This window comes from Pteropus vampyrus, unplaced genomic scaffold (assembly GCF_000151845.1).
Source record: "Pteropus vampyrus isolate Shadow unplaced genomic scaffold, Pvam_2.0 Scaffold238, whole genome shotgun sequence".
Classification (NCBI taxonomy): domain Eukaryota; kingdom Metazoa; phylum Chordata; class Mammalia; order Chiroptera; family Pteropodidae; genus Pteropus; species Pteropus vampyrus.
This window is the reverse complement of record NW_011889019.1, coordinates 159,623-175,786: the sequence shown is the minus strand read 5'-3', so window position 1 is coordinate 175,786 and position 16,164 is coordinate 159,623. Positions and strand designations below refer to the sequence as shown.

At 44.5% G+C, this 16,164-nt stretch overlaps 1 protein-coding gene across 12 annotated transcripts in view; it reads left to right on the top strand.

Moving 5' to 3' along the window:
- SORBS1 (sorbin and SH3 domain containing 1) overlaps nt 1-16,164 on the top strand; it is a 222,361-nt gene that overhangs the window by 177,971 nt on the left and 28,226 nt on the right. For 9 of the 12 annotated variants that reach the window (XM_023519823.1, XM_023519828.1, XM_023519830.1 and 6 more), the window contains 3 exons: nt 6,292-6,464; nt 9,150-9,235; nt 12,372-12,539. In XM_023519823.1, coding sequence (XP_023375591.1) covers nt 6,292-6,464; nt 9,150-9,235; nt 12,372-12,539 — 427 coding nt within the window. The remainder of the gene's footprint in view (nt 1-6,291; nt 6,465-9,149; nt 9,236-12,371; nt 12,540-16,164) is intronic. The other 3 variants (XM_023519829.1, XM_023519826.1, XM_023519825.1) reach the window with 1 other exon arrangement.

The window sequence follows — 16,164 nt, the reverse complement described above, 5'->3', positions numbered from 1 at the left end:
AGAAAGCAGTGCTCATGGGCTGTCAGAGTTAGGTGTACAGGTCTTGAATGAAGTGATAACTTTAACAATTTATTGAGCATTTGCCATGTTCCAGGTCCTATGCTTAGCATCTTATGTACTTAACCTCATTTGGTCCTCTCAGCATTCCAAGTTCAGGCATTATTTTTAAACCCCATTTTACAGGTGGGGAAACAAGCATATAGAGGCAGTGTAATGTCCAAGGCTTCACGGCTGGCAGAGCTACAGCCAGGGTAGGAGCAGTGAAGTTCTAGGCCAGGGGACTGGTGTTGGCAGCAAACTCTGCTCTGCACCATACTGATTCAAAATCGGATGCTAAATTAACAGAAAGTGTGTTATGATTTACTGTTTTCGAGTGATTAAAAAGACAATTTAAGCAACTATTCATAATATTGTGTTAGCAGGTTTAAAGAGGACTAATGCAAACTGCTTAAAAGAGCAAATTGCTATCACTGTATATTTGTACATATAAAGATAGCTGATGGGTTAATTTACCAAACACTCATACTTATATCATCAAAGTGGGTCTCCAAAGACCTCTGCTTTTCAGCCCTCGCCTGGCTCTCGTGAAATACTTGGCAGTGATAGATGAGTTTTTTCCCTCTTGCTATTCTACTATTTGGGGATTTTTTTCAGTAATTCAGGCTTGGTGTTCTCCCAGTTTGTTCAAATGAGTAAGGTTTTCCCATATGTGGAATTGGTGAGGAGCCATCCTAAGTACAGGGCCTGACACATAGGAAAATGCTCAATAACTGTTTGCTGAATAAGTGAATGCATCCATAAATCTTAATTAACTAGACTCCAACTCACTCAGCATCAAGGCAGGCAGCTTGTGGCTCAACCCAAGGACTGAAGAGGAGTCACAGATGGTCCAAGTTCAAAAACTTTGTGGTCAATGGAGAAGTGATGGTGTTGTGTTAAATCCGCTTTCCTATCTTGGACAGTCTGCAGTTTTAAATATGATTAATTTAGCTAATTACATATCACAATATTAAAAGAACCTGGGAAGAGAGAAGAAGAAATTCACCCATTGGCTCAGTATCCTAATACAATACTATCCTTCCTCTCTAAAAAAGATATATTTTTATAGTTGCGATCACAATGCGTTCCAGTTTTGTATTTTATTTTCTGTAGAGTTATCAGATCTATAAATCAGCAGTGTAGACTACTCGTTCTTTTCATTATTGCTTAGCCTTTCAGCATTGATTAGCACTAATACATTCTTTGCCCAACCAAAGAACTTTACTCTATTTGGCCAGCAGGTGACACTCAAGAAGAAGCCGTTCTTTCCTAAGGGGTGGTACACCAGAGAAAACACCTTTTCCCCCTTAATCTAACTTAAGATCAAAACACAAGTTACCTCTCGTTACCTGAAGAACTATATGAAGTAGTAGAGACTTCCCAGGGCTTTAAAATGTGTCAGAAATCTGTGTCCACGTAGGCATTTAATTTTATAGAATTGTTTATTATGCTAATATTTATTGAACAACAGTGCTAGGCATAATTAATCAAATAAACTGCCTGCCCTCAAGGGAAAAAAAATCAGTGTAATGGAGAGACTGGCTTGTAAATAACAGTCAGAGTCGGTATGGTACATGCAGTGATGAGACCCAGGAGGGCGTCTGTTTTGTGGAGGAGGAAAGGAAGGCTTTATAGAGGAAGAACAGCAAATAAAAAGTGAAAAACAGTAACATTATAAATAGGAAAAGTAAATTTTTTCATCTGTACAAAAGGCTGTAAGATGAAACTGCCGTCTCCAGATTGGCTAGACCCCCTCCCCCCAGACAGTTTTTGTTTCTTCCTGAAAACATCAAATGGTTTTGAACAGTGAATTCTGTGAGGCTGGAATTTTTTTGTCTGTTTTGGTCCTTGTTGAATCTCCACCTGGGAGAGTGATTGACATGTAGTAGGTGCTTGATAAGTGCTTGTTGCATAAAAAAAAAAATGAGCAGTGGAATGACATGACGAGAACTTCTATAGAAATATCACTGACAGTGATTTGCAAAAATGGTTGGAGGGAGTAAGGGCTGAGACTAGGGGAGTGATGGTATACTTATTGCAGAGGTGTAGGTGAGCAGGTGGTGAGGTGGTGGGTGACCAGGCAGGTAATGAGCTGTATCATGGAAGGGAATATAAGTAGGACTTAGTGACTGATTAGGTTTGGGGAACAAGATGGAGAAGAGGGTTGATTCTGTGGGCTTCCTGGCCTGGGTGATGGGAGGTGGAGGACCAGATTCTGGGTTTGGTTTGAGATGTGGCGGGTTTAAGATGCCTGAGGAACACCTAGGTGGGGCTGTCTAGAAGGCAGCTGAGTGTGTGTGTGTGTGTGTGTGGAGCTCAAAAGAAAGGCCTATATAGATAATAGATCTGAAGGTGGATTTTTTGGACAGTCTTACCACGCCTAATAGTTTTGCAGATGAAAGAAATTGAGGCAAAGAGAAACAGATTGTTTCCAAGGGTTTAAAATGAGTGGGTTTGCCTCAGCTGATCCACTTGTTGGAGTCAGGCTAGAATCACAGCTGCCAGGACTGCTCACCTCCTTCAGAGCCCACCAGTTAGCACCATTGGAAACAGTTGGCCCTAAAATGATTGTTCTGCGCTCTCACTTTATTCTTTGAGTGTGTTTTTGTTGAATCCCCATGAAACTCAGCAGCAGCTCTGCATCTTAGCTCGAGGATAAGCTCTTTTAACTGTCTTCTCCTGGCTTGCTTTTTCTTAACCGAAAACTGACTCAACCTAGGCTGCTGAGAGCTGAGCTTTTGGACTTGATTTGTTTTGTTAAATATTCGGTAACTTGGATCTTCCTCAATTAGCCTGAGAGCACTTTTCTCATTTTCTCTGGTCTATTTGAACACAGCAAAGACTCAACAACTCTGTGACCTATGCCAAATGCCTTCAACACTCTGGTCCTCAGTTTCCCCTTCGGTACAATGGACAAACAATATCTGTCTTTCCAACGTTAGGTGATCCCACAGAGAGGATACATTTTAAAACTCTGTTCTAGAGCTTTTAGATTTTGTTTTTAAACAATGTGCAAAAACTTACACATCTGGAAAAAGCGTGTTGGCTTTGGTATCAGAAAGAAAACAATTGGCCCAAGCAAATCCATTCTGAGGGATTTCCTGAGTGCTGATTTGTCATTCTGGTGGAGAAGCAGGAAAAAGTGGTGATAATGGGTGGAATAAAGCCAAAAAGTGGGGTGTCTGGTCCCCACTTTTTGGGTGGGTGAGTTCTGAAAACCGGCGAGGTAAAGGAGGTCCAAAGTCAGGCGGCCAGTTTTATAGCCGAGAGTCTTGACTGTATGCAGTTAGGAGCTAGAGAGATAGAGTTGGAAGTGCTGACCAAGGCTGCTCAAAAGACAGCAGGATAAAAGCCACTGTCAGAGTCACTCAATGCTGAGGGGAGGTCTGGTAGCCCCAGAACAGGACAAGCAGGGCTCTAGAGAGATAGAGAGACTCTCCTCACAAGACGGGCCTGAGTCACCACAGCTGTTGGCAAGGCTACAGGACATCCCAACATGGATCTTTCTGCAATTGGGTGAACAAAAAGGGGAAACATGGGTTTAAACTGAAGGACAAAATAAAAAAAAATACAGCCAAAAATAAGATGGCAGACTGCGAAAGGGAAGTTTAGAAAAGAGGCAGATTTATTTTTAATTAGGAAATTCAAAGCGAAAGCCGGTTTAGATGAGCTTAGATTTATTTAAAGTGGCATATAGTGCCAACAACCTTGCAAGTTACCATTAGGGGTACTCCTGCCCTCTAGCTAGAGTTGATGGCTTTTACCAGTCAGGACTGGAGGCAGCTGCGTGAGTGGCAGTCTTGTCCTTAGGCAGAGCCCCAAGCCTCTTTGTCTCTAGGGGTGGGAGTGGACACCTCCAGGCAGAGGCAGGGACGCCAGGAAGGACAGCCAGCCTATCCCCTGTAGTCTTACTTTTTCCATCATTTTGATGACTCACTCCATAGTCACTGATGTCAGGAGCTAGGAACCTTAAGTAAACGTGATGTAATTCATATACTTGTGGAAGAGTATCTAAATACATAATTGCACAAACCAAAACATACCCTTCATCAGATCATGTGTGCCGATTTTGCTTTCAGAAAATGCGACTTCTTATTCATTCAACAAATATTTACTGAGCCTACTCATGGACCCTACCGTCAAGTGGGCTCCTACAAATAAGGGCCTGGCCCGGGGGGAGAGAGACCACCCCGTCCTACCCCTCCCGGAGGTTTTTCCTCTCTGAGACACATGCTGCAGAGGCTGCTCTGTAGACTCACTTCATTTACTTGCTTTTATGCTTTTATGTTCTCAGCTTTGAGGGTTGGTTTTCTTTTCTCTTAGATTACCAGTAATGATCCTCTGTTTCAGCTGAGGAAAGGGGAAAAGCATTTGATCCTCTGACCTAGGTCTGAAGGGAGAAGAAGGGACCTGAGGGAATCACCGACTGCCCGGCAGGCCCCTGAAATTGAGCACATAAAGCCCTTAGAATAAGTGGTGGGCACGTGGTAAGGTGGCTCCTGTGAGGGGTGTTAGCAGTGCTAAAAGCAGCGGTATTGTTCAGGGGAACCTAACTACTCTGAGGTGGAGACACTGCCTGTTTCTGAGCCCTGCATTCTGGAGCTGCTTGCCCCAGGCATGCATTCATGGCACTTGGTGGTGGAGCTCGAGCATCCTTAAGCCCCCTGCTTCCTTTGGTGCTCAAGCTTGGGCCCTTGGAAGGCACTGCCCCCTCAGTCATAGGGAAATGTTATGTATATAAAGGTGCCTGAGAGTATTCTCTGCATGGTACTCCATGACATGGCTCACGTTCCAGCTCTGCGATTCCACTAAACCGTGCCTGCTCTGACAAGTGCCCGAATCTCTCAGTGCCTTGTCTCCTCATATGAAAATGGAAAAAGTAGGATTGTTTGTGAGGATTAAAGAGAGAACGATCATTGGGCACTTAGCATGGTGCCTCCCACGTAGGACATCTCACCAGGTGGTGTATGGGGTTGCTGTTGCCATCATTATCTGTGACTGAAGGCTCAGGGGCTGCGTGTAATGTAAAAACAATTCCATCAGATTAATGGGTAGAGGGAAAGAGATGGACAGATGTAATAAAGCAAATGCAGCCTATGTTCCTTGTAGACTTAGGGTGGGGGTGGGATATACAGGTGTTCACTATTACAGTTCCTTAAGCTTTTCTATAAATTTGATAATATTCATAATAAATTATGAGGATGAAGAAATTTCACATCTTGATTAGGATGCCAAGCTATTTATATCCTCAGAGCTGAGAAATCCACTTTGATACCAGGAAACTGAACTGAGAAGGATTGAGAAGCAGCCTAGCAGAAGCCTGAGTACTTCTGTGGGAAAGGAGTCAGTCATTCAGTTGTCTGAGTGAGTGAGTGAGTGTGTGCATGTTCGTGTCCACATATCAGTGTGTCAGTGGGTGAGGGCATAGAAAACTGGGGTTTAGGGGGAGGGAGATGTTCAGTGAGTAAGTGCTCTTAATTTGTTATGTGCCCACCTCTTTCTAAAAAGGATTTGTGGTAACTTGCAAAAATACCTAAGATTTCAACAAGATGAAAATAAGCGAAGGATACAAATGATTAACAGTTGATACTCATAATATGTGTCATGAGGTTCTGGATACAAATTTTGAAAGAAGTGCGTGCAGAAGGTGGTTGGGATAATAAAATCAAAGGGAGTCCCAAGTTTCAGTTTCACCTGGTGACTGATTTTCCTGAAGAGCCAGGACAGCTGGGCCTCCTCCTTTCATGGTTGATTTCAGTGCTCCATCTGCCAAAACGCATGTGAAGAATAATCCAGAAAAGTAATCCAAGTGGTAGACTTGAAGTTGCCAGCACTGGCCAGTGACATGTCAGAGGCTCCACCCATGTTCTCAACTGGCTCGTTTTGTGTGCTGTGCCCCCAGCCCCCTCTGCCTTTCCCTGTGCCTTCCTCTCATCCCTTCCCCCGCTCCTCCCCTGTCCTGGCCTTGTCTCCTGCCCTCCCTCCCCCATCAGTGTTTCTCAGTTATTCTTTTAAAGCATAAATGCAGCCATCTCAGAGGACTTTGGGACATGATTCTTGAGTGTTCAGGGGCAGCCGTGGGCCTGCCTTGTCTGTAGAAGTCCATGTCTAAATAAGGATGTGCTTGATTAGGATGCCAGAACATGTGTTTCTTGTCCTCCATTGGAAATGTGCCTTTTAGAAAAATGTTAAAAATACTAACTCCTATTCTTCCCCCCCTCTTTTTTTCTTTTACAATTACATTGTTCTTAGTATATATTCTTCCAACTTCCACGCAGTGAAGAGGGAGTCAGATGGAGCTCCTGGGGACCTCGGTAGCTTGGAGAATGAGAGGCAGATTTATAAAAGCGTCTTGGAAGGTGGAGACATCCCTCTCCAGGGCCTCAGTGGGCTCAAGAGACCCTCCAGCTCGGCCTCCACTAAAGGTAACGGAGTGAAGCCCACAGGCCTCTCGCCCGTCCACACCCTTATTGGGGTGTCTCTCGCTTGTCCACACTATTATTGGGGTGTTGGCAGGAGGTGAACCTCCAGCTACTGAGATAAGTTTTGCCTTGTTCAGGTCCATTTCTAGGCCTTTGAGCCTTCTTATGTCCCCTCCCCTGGTTTCTCACCGGCCATTTTTCTTTCTGTATTAATAATTTCCCTTCATTTGAACCTCAACCTTGTTCTCCCTGAAGCATCTCTCTCTCTATTTTGTTGTTCTGATTCCTTTTTCTTAGAAATGAGCTGAGCGTTTCAGCCTTTCCTCACTCTGGCAAGGCGGCCGTTTTTCCGTTGCATCTCTGCACCTGCTTTGCAGCACAGATTATTTTGCTCCTGGACGACTGGAAACTAAAAAAAAAAAACAAAAACAAAACCATATGACCAATGAGCATGTTACCTCTCCTTTTTTTTTTCTTTTTTTTTTCTTTTTTAGCAGCTTTCAGCTTTAACCTAATGGGTCTGTTTATTTTATTCTGCATGCTTTCCAGTGGATCGTAAAGGTGGGAATGCTCACATGATTTCTTCATCTTCGGTTCATAGCCGAACGGTTAACACTAGCAATGTGTTAGGCCCTGTGTGTAAGCACAAGAAACCCCTGTCCGCTGCAAAAGCCTGCATTTCGGAAATCCTTCCCTCCAAGTTCAAACCCAGGCTCTCTGCTCCCAGCGCTCTTTTGCAGGAACAGAAGAACGTCCTCTTGCCGTCGGAAAAGGCTCAGAGCTGTGAAAACCTTTGCGTTTCGGTTTCTTTGAATGATTCCAAGAGAGGCCTCCCCCTCCAGGTTGGGGGGAGCATCGAGAACCTGCTCATGCGCTCCCGGCGGGATTACGACAGCAAGTCGAGTAGCACCATGAGCCTGCAGGAGTATGGCACCAGCGCCAGGAGGCCCTGCCCTCTCTCGAGAAAGGCTGGGATGCAGTTCACCATGCTTTACCGGGACATGCACCAGATCAACCGAGCCGGCCTCTTCCTAGGCTCCGTCTCCTCCTCGAGCGTGCGGGATCTTGCCTCCCACTTTGAAAGGAGTAGCCTGGCCTTGGCCAGGGGTGAGCTGGGCCCCAGCCAGGAGGGCTCAGAGCACATCCCCAAGCACACCGTCTCCTCCCGCATCACAGCTTTCGAGCAGCTGATTCAGCGGTCCCGGTCCATGCCGTCCCTGGACCTGTCCGGCAGGCTCAGCAAGTCCCCCACACCTGTGCTGTCCCGGAGCAGCCTGACCTCAGCCCGCTCTGCCGAGTCCCTCCTAGAGTCAACCAAGCTCCGGCCCAGGGAGGTGGATGGGCTGAACCCTGGGGGGGTCTGTGGCTCCCTGACGTGTAGCAATATGGTGGACCCCACCTTGGGCTTCAGGGGCCTCGCGCCTTCTGAGCCCCTCTCCACTTGCTCTGACGAGCTCGACCACTGCTCAAACATCTCCAGTGACAGCAGAGAGGGCAGCAGTGGCAGTTTTCATGGAGACTTCCCCAAACATCGCCTCAACAAGTGCAAGGGCACCTGCCCGGCCTCGTACACCCGCTTCACCACCATCCGGAAGCACGAGCAGCTGCAGACCTCCAGACAGCCTGACTGGCGCCCCGATTCCAGAGGGGACAAGAACACGCTCCTCAGGAACATCTACTTAATGAGCCCCCTCCCTTTTCGGTTGAAAAAGCCCCTCCAGCACCACCCCAGACAGCCTTCCCCTGGTGACTTCTCGGGCCCCCCAGTGGGCCGGAGGCCAGACCTCCCCAGTCAGCCCCATCAGGATGACCCCCACCCTGGAGGGAAGCCCTCAGTTCCCAGACGCCTGTCTTCTCGACACACCATGGCGAGGCTGAGCCGGAGCTCAGAGCCCCCTCAGGAGAGACCCTCGATCCCAGAGACCTGCCCGAGGGCCTTTAATGATGGGATCTCTGTGCCGTACTCAAACCACGGCCTGGACAGGAACAACAATCCACAAAGTGAACTGGGACCGTCCCTCGGAGGTGGCATTTTGTGTATTTGCCCGGTCTCACCTCACCCATCTCTCCACTTTGCTTGCTCTGTCCCCTCCTCCCATGTGCCCTTGGTGCTCATTTTCTGGTCCGTCCTTTGTTTTCTGTTTGTTTTGCTTGGCTATTAATCATGGCTCATAGTGGCTGCACTTCTTTAAAAACAAAGCCCCCATATCATTTAAACTAACCACCAAAGTCTATTTCGAAAGAAAAATTGGCCATTTAGCTCATCTGAGAAATTTGTTCATTTGAACCCTGGAACCCTTGCAGTTTGCACCAACCCCGACTCACCCCGTGTTTTTTTGAGAGGCAGCCTCTCTCAGTGGCCCTGTGTGTGCGTGTGAGTGTACAGTGTGTCCCTGTAAGATCCTGCACGCCTCTTAGTAGGGACACTTTTCAGAGAAGGTCTCTTTTTGCTCACCTTTTGCCTTCTGATGAGTATTCTTTGTATTGCACTAGTTCGCAAGTAAATTCGAGCAGTCGGGTGGGGGCAGGGGTTGTTTTTTTTTTTTATCTTTAGAATTTGATGATTGACCATTGGTCTCAATGATTATAAAAATTTGACATTTAGAATGAATGAAAGGTGAAATCTTTTCCCAGTCTGGCCTGCCACTAAATCTTTGCCTGTTTTAATTCTACTTTGTTGTTTTGAAGATTCAGAATCACCAAGACATTTTATACCAGCTGATTACTTGGAATCCACAGAAGAATTTATTCGAAGACGTCACGATGATAAAGAGGTATGTGCCATCTCTAAAGCGTCTTAGCTTTTGCACATATAAAAATATGGAGGAAGTAAACGTTCTAGATAGCTGTCGGAGAGCTGGCGTGGCCTAGCGATTGGAAGCAAAGACCGACGTTGTCAGAAGTGACTTTTTATTGACATTGGCTCAGTCACTCCGCTCATAGTCCACTTTTCCAAAAAGCAGGACTGATTTCCCCAAGGCATTCAGTGCCAAATGCCACGTCAAGCCAGGACTGCCCTACGGGAGGTTCAGAAAGAGGCAGACCTCCCTGTATTGCTCTTTGCTCTTCTTGCCTTGCCCCAACCCCTGCCTTATCATTCTCTAGGAAAATCCACCACATATTTCTCCAATACTGCCCACTCTTCTACTGGCACAAAGCATAGTTCAAATCAGGAAGGATGCAGTAGGAGAAAGAGTAAACTAAAAAATAATAATGACCGTGATACATATTACGAAACAATTTGAAGAAGTTGCCTTTAACTCAGAAGAAGAGAGACACCCCAATAAACATTGATAAACCCCCCACCAAGGACTTCAGGATACAGACCTTTCTTGCAGCTACTGACAGGTCTGTACGGCAGCGGTGTGACTGACAGGGTTCGGAAGGGAACGCGTTCCTTGGGATTGAGGGAGAGCGCGTTCTACATGTTAGCTGAATGGGCAAAATCACAAGCTTCTGTTGTGATAAAGTGTTGTTAGGAGGCATGTTTTCTAGATTTCGCATTCCCAGGAGAAAGGGTCCTACAGAAACAAGCTCTGATGCCCATTTTCCTGTAATGAATGAAGAGGTGGAAGAATTGCTTTGAACCTGGTGGCAGGAGGGGGAGGCTGTTCATGTCTCCGCCACTTTTTTCTTTTCCCTATAAAATCTGAAGCCCTTTTTCTATGTTGTTCTTTTTGTTGAGTGGTTTCAGACTTTAGGTAGATTTTCCTTAAGGATTTAGAGTAAGGCCAACTTTGAAGAGCGCTGGATAATGATCATTGCTGCCAAATGATGAGACAAAAGACAAAAAGGCCATGGCTCTCCCCCTCTCCAGGCATAATGCAGGCAGAATTCAGTAAGGTACTTGTACGCGTCTGTTGGAAGAAACAAGAGGAAGCATTCGATATACAGAATTATTTGTTATTATGAGGCGAAAACTCACAATGGGTATTCATCAGGCCACAGAACAGATTCAATTTGAGTCACCATAAAGAAAGTACAAGATGCCCACCTATGTTGGCCTGGGTTGCTATGGTGACAGAATATGACACTTTACCTTACTACTATAAACTTAGTACCCAACATGGAAGGTTTTGTGATAGAATTCTTGCCTACCACATCAGAGGTTACCTAGTTGTTTTAGAATTAATACGTTAGGATGTACATCCAAAAGGTGAGCAGCTTGTTTCCTGAATAACCCTGGCTCAAAGATTCTTAAAAACTTTGTGTCTTTATCCACGGTTTTGGCTTATGTGGTTAAGCTATGGGAATGATAGATTTACTGAGGTCAGATTCAAGCACTGGTTTGGGAGCGTCGCTCCATTTCCTGTCCACTTTCATTGATTTTATGTAACCTTGGCCAGAGCACCATGGATATGGCATCCTCAGGCATCAATTAATTCTCGTTGCCACAGAGAAGACACATTTCCCAGGTAACGGAGTGCCAGTCCTGGCATTTTTCGATGCAAATTGCTTTACTGTTAACATTGACGATAATGGGATTTCAGAAAATGGGGTCATGCCAGTCCTGGAAGGGACATCAGTGGCAATCTAGTCAATACCCTTGTTTTATCCAGGAAGGGACTACAACAGGGTAGTGGCTTGCCCAAAGCCACATACCACATTAACTTACAGAAGATGCAGAGCTAGAACCCAGGGCTCTGCTGTGCTTTGCAAAGCACTTTCTCATGTATTTTCTCAATCTTTACAACAATTTACTTGAGCATTGGAAATCCTACAGCCACTTGGTAAATTATTACTTTATTACTTGTAGACCCTGAAGAAAAATAGAAAAATTGGGCCCACCATCCTTTGGGGCTAGGAGTGGCTTGAGGCATTTAATTGCTTGATGGAAGAGGACTAATGTTTTATCGAGAAAGCTAACAATTATCAGTTCTAATTAATGCTTTCCTACAAGGAATGTTAATCCCAAGAATATATATATGGTATGGAATAAGAAAACACATTAAAATTCTGTTTCAGAGGGTCATTTCAATAGGCAATGAGGACATTTGGTAAAATGACACATTGCTTAATTATTTAAAAGGCTTTAAAAATAGAAATAGATGACTATATCCTTAATGTAGGATAGAATATTTCTTTAAACCCCTATTACCATTATTCTTACTTTATCTAGTTCTATATTTATATTGACATCATTCCCTTAAACTCAACTTTATTTTACCTAATGAAGAAATAGTTAAGTAAAAAAAAGTACAGTGAGAAAGTAACTGGTGTTCCGTGCTGGTCACGTACGTAGCCTTTGGTGCATGTGCTAAGGCCTCCCACCAACTGTGCCCAGAGGAAGAATTGGCTGGCCTAGGAGAAGGGGATGCTGCATTTTCTGAAATGGGCAGCTCCATTCTGTCGAGCACAGTGGAATAACAGACATTGGAAGCATAAAAATGCCGTAGACCCCCCCAAGAACCCGTAGCAGGTTTAGCAGGCCTGAGTCAGGCAGAAGAATCAGCCAGCCGTGGTCCCACCATGGGAACACACTGTGGGAACTTACCACTGCCTGAGAGAGGTAAGGACTGCACTTCTAGCCCCCTTGCTGTCAGCCCAGCATGCTCGTGGATGCTCTGGATGAACCACACTGGGTCATGTGGCCTTTGCTGCCCTTGTATCAGGAGGTAGGAGGCTCTGGGCTGAGCCAGGGGATAGTCTGCAGACAGTATGACGGTATGGAACTCATCCTTCCCTGTGTCCCAATGTCCTTCAGGTTTCTCCTGTGTAGTGCCATGTCCTTCCCACAGAGGAGTGGTCACGGGGAACATGGGAGCTGTGGCCATAAAGCCCTTCCAACACCTGACCCTACAGTTTCCTCCCCGTCGATCCAGTACCTTCTTCCTTAGTTGTTTTTGTTGACATTTTTCCAATACCTTGGACCAGATGATTCACTGCCCATTTTATGCAATTTCACGGCAGAAACTTTTAGCGGACCAGAGACGACTTAAGCGCGAGCAAGAAGAGGCCGATATTGCAGCTCGACGCCACACCGGCGTCATTCCAACGCACCATCAGTTTATCACTAATGAGCGCTTTGGGGACCTCCTCAATATAGACGATACAGCAAAAAGGAAATCTGGGTCAGAGGTCTGTTTTAGTTGCCTCGATCTGCTGCTTGACCCAAAGCAATATTTGCCTCCCCACTAGCATTGCCATTGTAGGCTAAATTAGTTCTCCAAACAGCATCTTTCATCTTGGCTTCCCTTAGGCTTGCTTTGGCTCTTCTGTGGCTGGTCAGTGGACATGATTCCCATCATGCCCTGTGCTCTGTATGTTCAAGCATGCCTGGCTGTGGGACCGGGATCTGCTGGCGCACACCCCTCCCTATGCATGCCTTAGAGCATCGGCTGCCTTCATGAGTCCAGTTCTCTGCGTCCTGCATTTTATCATGATACTGTGTTGCCTGCGCATTCTGCCTGGAAACCTTATACCTTAGTCCATTTGCGTTAGTAGCTATGGTGTGGGCAATGACAAGATTCTTCTTTGAAGAGATGGTTTAGTGGAACTTATCTTACAAAAGTTAGCTACAATGCGTTATTTACACCGACCCTCAAATTTAGTGACATTAATGTTGAACTATCAGAGAACAATAATGCTGCTCAGTGTTCTACAATGAATTAATTGAATAAGGTATACAGTAGTGCTGAAACCTTACTGAAGAGTTTTGAAACCCAGAATTTTGCAGTTAGGATAAGCTCGTGGAGGGTAAGGGAGCTCTCTGAGAGACATTTCATTTGTTACCTCCATTTTGACGTTTCTCAGCTAAGATTGCAAAACTTAATGTTATAAAATAAACTAAGCAGCACAAGCCTTTGAAGTAATTTTGTTCAGGCCTTGGCCTCTTGCACTAAGTCCAACATGTTGAAATCCTTGTGCTGGCCAAGGGCTAAATCTTGCGTCAGAGTTTATTTTGCCACGTAACCCTTAAGTAGCCCTTCCCTGCTGAAGATTAGCTCTTTTAGGGAAAATGTGTGTGTCTGAAGCTTGGGGGCAGGGGGTAGGGCAGAGGGGATGGAAACAAGTGACACTCAAAGTATATACAGTTTTATAGTCTTTCAATATAATCGTAGATTAATATTTTTCTATCTTTTGAATGACAGAGACAACACTAGTCATCAAAAATTTTTCTTAAAGAAATAGAAGGTATCTGGGAAGAAGAGGTAGAGAAAAGAAGGAACCAGATTAAATGAAGGGAAGGTAGAGAGAAGACGGAGACTCTGAAGTGATGGAAAAAAAGAAAATGTAATAAAGAAGAGGCCGAAGTTTACAGGTGTTAACCAGTTGCAAGGGAAGGACAGCCCCTCAGCCCTCAGCATACCAGTTCCTTCTCAAAACCACCCTGTTCTGAAGGTTCCAGTGATGGGTGATCCTCATTCATAGGTCTTCCTGCTTGCAAGTGATGGAGAAGATGGGATCATGCAAAGGCACCCTAGGGCGACATACTCACATGTATAGACAATGCGTGCAAATGAAAATGCGACTGGGGCAGATTAACCATGGACAGAGGCAGGCAAACTCTGCCTAACCTGCCCTGCCTCCCTTCTGGAGCAGTGCTTTTCAAACTTGAGTGTATCAGAATCCCCTAGGGGCTTATTAAAATACAGATTGCAGGGCTCCATCCACAAAGATTCTGATTCTGGGATGGGGCCTGAGAATGTGTGTTTCTAACCAGTTCCCAGATGAAGTAGATGATACCAGTTTAGGCACCATGCTTTGAAAGTCACTGTCCTAGATGTTGACTGATGGATATAAGAAAATAGACGCTAACAAATCCCACGTGCACCGGGCTGTATAGACATACTTCAGTCTTGTTCAGTAGATTTTGACCACTAACTCTTTGCAGGACCCAATAGAGAGACAGAAACAAAACTCAGACTATGCCCTTGAGAAGCTGGTAGTCCAGCAGAAGAAGAACTCTTGGAATTGTTATCTCTGTTGTAGTAAGATGATGCCGTGGGAGCCAGGAGATTGATGGATTTTGCCTCAGAGAGATCGAGGAAGAAAAAGAGGGAGATGATGCTTTGTATAAGCAATGATGACTCACGTAGTATGTATTAAGAAATCAATGAAATCAGTGTTTCTCAACTTTGAGTAATGTATGTATGGATTCCTTTTAATGAAAAAGAAATATCACCAACCCCCAATATAGACCTAAGCCAATTCATAAATTAAATAGTAAACCACACAACTTTATTAAGTTAATTGAAGGTCATATCAATTTTCGCCTAAACTGTGTTGCCACTCAAAGTGTGAATATGGTGCTATTTTGGTATAAATTTTTTAAAGTTCACACAGCTCTATAGATAGGTGGCTGTCATGGGATGGCCACTTTTAATGGAATCGCTGTGAGATGTTTGTTACAATTTTGATCATTTGGCATTCTCTCGTGAACTTGTCATTTATCATTAACCTCACATCCATTCTTATTTCCCTACAGCTATTAAATTATGCTCTCTGGTCACAGACAGACACAAATGTAGGCATTGAAATTGTGTGGCATTGGTTATAAGAGAGTCATTCAGTCGACCTCTAATATGTATGTGTGTAGACAGGTAGATGGAAATGTTAACATGAATATGCAAAGATTAAAAATTCCTGTGGAGAATTCATGGCCCTTAAGAAGATCCCTATAAGACTGCAGCTTGAGAAGCTAGTCATATGGGGCATATGTCTGAGAGATTAGGATCTAAAAATAAGCTCAATGAAATTTCTCAATATCTTTTTTTCCCTTCACTTAGAGTCTCCCATTTTTCTCTTTTACTATGGCTATGCCCTCTAATATAGAAGAGGAAGTGTATAATTTAATTTTCATCATGTTTTTTTAGACCAGAAAATCATAGCAGTTGAAGAAGTTGGAGCTACTCACAGTTGGAATCAGAATTATATTGGCAGCTGTAAACAGCTTGCTCACATGATTTCTCTCCCCTACCTTAAAAAAAAAAAAAAAAAAGTTAAAATAACTACTTTTAATTGTGAGGAAGAAAGATGTGCAAATAAATATTGTAAGTAAAGGTGAACTTCTTGTTGGAATTGAAGATGAAGAAATTCCAAACAGAGAAGGATTTAGACAAAGTGTAGCAAATAGACTTGCCTGATGGGAACAGGAGAAGTGTAATAAGAGATAAAGGCAGTTAGGTATGAGTGGAGAGAAATTACCCAAAGGTCTTAACCCACTTCAGGAACTGAGATTTGATCTGAGGGACAGTTGAGAGACTCAGCCAACTTCAAAGCAAGGAAGTGATGTGATGGAAGTATTTGAGGAATGTTATTTGTGCTCCTGAGTGACAGTAGATTAGAGTGAAGAGAAGTCAAAGGAAGCTTTGTGCCTGTAGGAACTAGAGGTCAGACCTGAGAGGGGTTGTGGAGGGAGGGGCGGAGGGAGAAGGAGGGTTGGCGTGAATTAATGACAGACTTGATGAGGAATGGGAGACCAGGGCTGAGGGTGACCCCTAGGCCTGGCGTTCCAAAAGGTAAGGGCTACCCAACAGGAATGCAAGGCTTAGAGAAAGAATGAGTTCAGGGCTCACCTCATCTGGCTTTTTGGATGATCTCACAGACCACGAGAAATACATGGAGTTGAAGATGACGTGAGAGGTGAATCAGGGTTTCATCTACTTGCAGGTTGTAATTTAAGTCAGGCAAATAGAAAACGTAAGAGTACAACAGTGATAATTCCTAAACAGACTCTATGGCTAAGTTTGTTTTTGTTTTG